General features: G+C 49.0%; 1 protein-coding gene across 1 annotated transcript in view; it reads right to left on the bottom strand.

Annotated features, from left to right (window-relative positions):
* Positions 1–5,000, bottom strand: part of ptprfa (protein tyrosine phosphatase receptor type Fa) — a 248,725-nt gene that overhangs the window by 27,592 nt on the left and 216,133 nt on the right. The window contains exon 24 of the mRNA XM_063201608.1: positions 431–554. Within this exon, the coding sequence (XP_063057678.1) occupies positions 431–554 (124 nt within the window). The remainder of the gene's footprint in view (positions 1–430; positions 555–5,000) is intronic.

Raw genomic sequence — 5,000 nt, 5'->3', positions numbered from 1 at the left:
ACACACACACACACACACACACACACACACACACACACACACACACACACACACACACACACACACACACACACACACACACACACACACACACACACACACACACACTTTGGCAGCAACCAGGCATCTGTCGAGTGGCAGTAAACCCCAGAGATCAGTACTACACCACAGTACACCACCTCTTTCTGCATGCCGGAATGCGAAGTGCGATGGAAGGTGTGTGTGAGTGTGCGTGCGTGCGTGCGTGCGTACATGGTTGTGCCTTACCGTACACTGGTGTGAGAATGACGTGTGTGTGTGTGTGTGTGTGTGTGTGTGTGTGTGTGTGTGTGTGTGTGTGTGTGTGTGTGTGTGTGTGTGTGTGCGTGCGTGCGTGTGAGTGTGCGTGCGTGCGTGCATAGGTGGGTGTTCGCGCCAATTTGTGTCTTACCGTCCACTGGCGTGAGAATGACTCGTGAGTGGTCGTAGGCGATGACATTTGCATAGCGGTTCTTTGGTTTGTTGACCTCCAGGTTGGAGTGTTCCCAGGTGAACTGCTGCCCAGGATCGATTGACTGGTGGGATGACAAAGAGAAGAAGGGGAGAGAGAGAGAGAGAGAGAGAGAGAGAGAGAGAGAGAGAGAGAGAGAGAGAGAGAGAGAGAGAGAGAGAGAGAGAGAGAGAGAGAGAGAGAGAGAGAGAGAGAGAGACAGACAGACAGAAAGACAGACAGACAGACAGACAGAGAGGAGATGGAGAGGATGTAAGCGAACGGGGGAGGGGAAAGAGAGACACATACAGAAAAAAAGATATTAGAATCAACTCAACTGCTATCAGTACAATTCCAAAATAAAAGCATAAAAGCCTTCAAAAATAATAGCACATTGTGCACATTGTGTGATGATCTGATGGACATCCCCAGCGGTTGTCAAAACCAGACAGCTGTTCCTAGTCCACTCCTTTTGTAGCAATTCTCCCTTTCCCTTCTGAGTTCTGGTGGAAAACGCATCTCAAACTCTACCACCCGAGCATACCAACGAACCAGCATCCCAACTACACACTCTCTCCCACTGCTGCCGCCACCCCCACACTCTCTCTTCACCGCTGTCCTTTTGGTCCCCTCACCCCACTCTCTCTCCTCCCCTGTCCTGGCTGTCATCCGCGGGGCAGCACCTGTCAGTGTGGCCAGCGCCTGTGACACCTTGATATCTCTGCAGCACACTTGGCCACTTCCATGATCAAATCAAGCGGTTTCCCAGGGGGCAAGCCAGGCCATCCCTGAGCGGCGGGTGCACACACACGGACGGACACACAGGGGTGCTAGGAACGAACACACGCACAGACACAGACACACACACACAGAAGCGCGCGCACGCACGCACGCACGCACGCACGCACACGCACGCACGCACACACACACACACACGCACACGCACACACACACACACACGCACACAGAGGAAAAATGAGATCTCCGTGTCAGCAGTAGGTCTTAGAGTTGGCCAGTTCTTGACTCAGCAACTCCAACCCGGAGATATCTAAAAGAGGAACGGCGCACCCCCCGATTCTCCTCCTCCGCACCCCAAAGCTCTACCTTCACTCCCCGGCACCCCTGTCTTTCTCAGCCCACCTTGGCTGCCACGTTCTGCCTGCCTCCAGTCTAACACTGCACATCTGCCCACCACCCTTGCCCTCCAGTCCTCTTTCTCCTCCTCTGCACCCACGATCGCTGCCCTCCTGTGCTCCACCGCCTCCCCTGCCCACAGCTCACCTTGGCTCCCTCGCTTTGCCTGCTTCACCGTCCATTAAGTCCTCTTTCTCCTTCGCACCCCCAACCGCTACCTGCATCCCCTGCCCGCAGCCCACTTTGGCTCCCTCACTCTACCTACCCGCATCTTCCCCTGCTGACTAACTCCTCTTTCTCCTCCTCCAGAACCCAGACCCTCTACCTGTCTCCCCTGCTCTGCCCGTCTCCCGTGCCCACAGCCCACATTGGCTTCCCTTGCTCTGCCAGCCTCTTGTCCAGCTTGCCTCCCCTGCCCCAATAGTCCTCCTCCTCCTCCGCTCTGGCTCTGGCTCTGGGCAGTGGGAAGTTTTCCCAGTGCCATTCGCAAGTGACTGAGGCTATTTATAGCCATAGACACGGGCCTGAGTTTTACATACTGACAGCAGGGAGAAGAGGAGGCGAGCCCCTCTAATGACTGTGGGGCTTCTGCTCATCATCTCAAAGTAAAGAAGCTAACAGGACCCACCTTCCACCCCCCCATCTCCATCTCCCTCCTCTCCAGTCTTCATACCCCCCCTGCCATTAGTGATAAGCTCTTGGCTCAGTGAAGCAGAGAGTTGCAGAGAGAGAGAGAGAGGTGTCCTCTTACGGATGCGCTCCTATCTGGCACTGGGAGAGCCAAGTCATTAGGTGTGTGGGTTTTTTGGGGGCGACGCCCCACCCAGATAGAGTACGGCTACTGCGACACTGACACACAGCCAGACGCGGCACTGATCCGGCTGGAAATCAAATTAGAACCATCATCGCCATAGGCCGGAATGGAGGTCTGTGTCAGCAGCTACCTGAGTCCTCAAAAAAAAAAATCAAATAAATAATAGTAGTAATAATAATGAAAAAAGGAGAGGAAAGGTGCTGAAGCTGTTGTTGTTTCCGATGATTTTGCACTCTCTGCTTATTTACAGCAGGGGAACTGCTGTCTGCTAGCACTTTTTTTAGTAGAGAAGAGACAGACAGAAAGAGGGAGGGGGAGATGGAGAGAGAGATAGAGAGAGGGAGGGAGAAGGAGAGAGAGAGACAAAGCCAGAGAGAGTTAAAAAAAAAGATAGCTATAGACGTATAGAATAAAAGTGAGTCAGATAGACAAAGAAAGAATAATTGAGACATCATGGAAAAAAGAACAAGTCTCGAAGTGTGAAGTGCAAAGTGTGTGTGCGTGTGTGTGTGTGTGTGTGTGTGTGTGCGTGCACATGTGTGTGTGTGTGTGTGTGTGTGTGTGTGTGTGTGTGTGTGTGTGTGTGTGTGTGTGTGTGTGTGTGTGCGTGCACGTGTGTGTGTGTTGTAAGAGGGGCAGTGAGAGAAAGGACAAGTCTCAGTATGTATATGCAAGTGTATGTGTGTGTGCGTGTGCGTGCGCGTGCATGCAGTAGAGTGATGAGGTGAGGAGTGGGTTGTTTTGAAGAAGGTGAAAGGTGCCAGTGTCAGAGCGCTAGAGAGGTGGGGAGTGATAGTGGGGGTGAGGAGCTGTGTGTTTACTGATGGTGGATCTGAGCTCTCCATCGATCGCTGGCACTCAACAAAGGCCCCTTTTCCAGTTCAATAATGCAGCACAGTCAAACGCTATTCAGTATTGACCCCCCCCACCCACCCCTTTACTGCTGATCCGACACCATCAAAATCACACACTCACACGCACACGCACACAAAAAGGCCAAAGACAGAGACAGGCATAGAGACACAAATGCATGCGCTAAAATATGTTGACAGTGGGAGTGGGGTGATAAAGCAAAATTTACAATAAAAACATTTGTCCATATGGTCCTATTCAATTAGCTAACTGTGCAAACAAAATGGTGTGGACATAATGTAGACAATTTGGTAATACTTATACATGTATATTCATGATGCAACCTTCATGATGTGTGGCGGCTTTGCGAGTCCTAGCATTAAAAAAATAAAAATAACAGCCTATAAAGTAGTCAATGAATATCAAAGTTTGATGCTAATTTAAAGTTAATCTCCTCCCAAAGTGTTTATTAATACAGCAGGTGGTGACACGCACCATTGGAAAGAGGCGCTCTTTCATGTGATGTACGATAACACACACGACTATAAATAAACAGCCTATCCAGAACAGTGAATTAAATAGCCCGTGTAACTCAGAAACGTTCCAACAGCGCAGAATTGTTTTTGATTTGTAAGTTTGGTTGTTTGTTCCCCAGAGAATGCGCCAAGCACAGGGGCACTCACTGTCAACATTAAATTCCAATAAAAATGTTGTTATGCTGTTAAAAAAGTACTCGCTTTTTAAGCAGGTAAACTTGCAGGCTGTGCAGATTGAACTTGTATTTTCCTTGGTTTCTGTGTAGTCATTTTAATGGTATTTCTTTCCAAGTGATTAGAAGGGTTTATTGTATTAGCTCTCTCTGAGGCCAATCCCTGTCAACACATCCCAAGCACACCAACTTATCCACCACAGTGCTGATAAATAAATCTCAGGATACTAGAGGAAAAGGTACACTCTAATTGGCATTTAAAAAAATACCCAAATATATCTGCCATGTGTGATCAAGTAAATATGTTCATCACTGCTTATCCTCCACTCATGTGAGTGTTCAACCCAGAATGCGACAGGAAAAGGTACACTTTAATTGGCAATTCTTTTACGAATATTTCTGCCGTGTGTCATCAAATAAACATGTTCACAGCTGATCACGATTTGAATTTTATCACAATCATAAAAAACACACACACACCGCAAGTTCAAGCAGGCAGCCATTCAAATAATAAAACAAATGTACATACAGCACGTACATCATCACAGATGTAAACAACCAGACACACAATCAAAAATCCCAAGCAGACTATTCTGGGATGGTGTTTATGAGGGGTGGCGGAGCGGCGGCTCTTTGTTGTGAGAGGAGCCGAGGGGAGGGGATGTGACAAGACTGGGTGACAGACAGCCATGAGACGTGCCACTGTGCAGAATCATCTAGAACAGAGATGGGCTCACTGCAGGCACCCAAGAATGGATATGTGCTGTGCGGTGCATTGGTGTGTGTGTGTGTGTGTGTGTGTGTGTGTGTGTGTGTGTGTGTGTGTGTGTGTGTGTGTGTGTGTGTGTGTGTGTGTGTGTGTGAGAGTGAGAGTGAGTGAGTGAGTGAGTGAGTGAGAGAGAGAGAGAGAGAAAGAGAGAAAGAGAGCGTGTGTATCTATTGGTGTGTCTGTGTGTAAGCATGTGTATCTATTGATATTGTTCTGTGTGTGTGTGTGTGTGTGTGTGTGTGTGTGTGTGTGT

Source organism: Engraulis encrasicolus, chromosome 6 (assembly GCF_034702125.1).
Source record: "Engraulis encrasicolus isolate BLACKSEA-1 chromosome 6, IST_EnEncr_1.0, whole genome shotgun sequence".
Classification (NCBI taxonomy): domain Eukaryota; kingdom Metazoa; phylum Chordata; class Actinopteri; order Clupeiformes; family Engraulidae; genus Engraulis; species Engraulis encrasicolus.
Note: the sequence above shows the minus strand (reverse complement) of the source record. Positions and strands in the feature narration are given on the sequence as shown.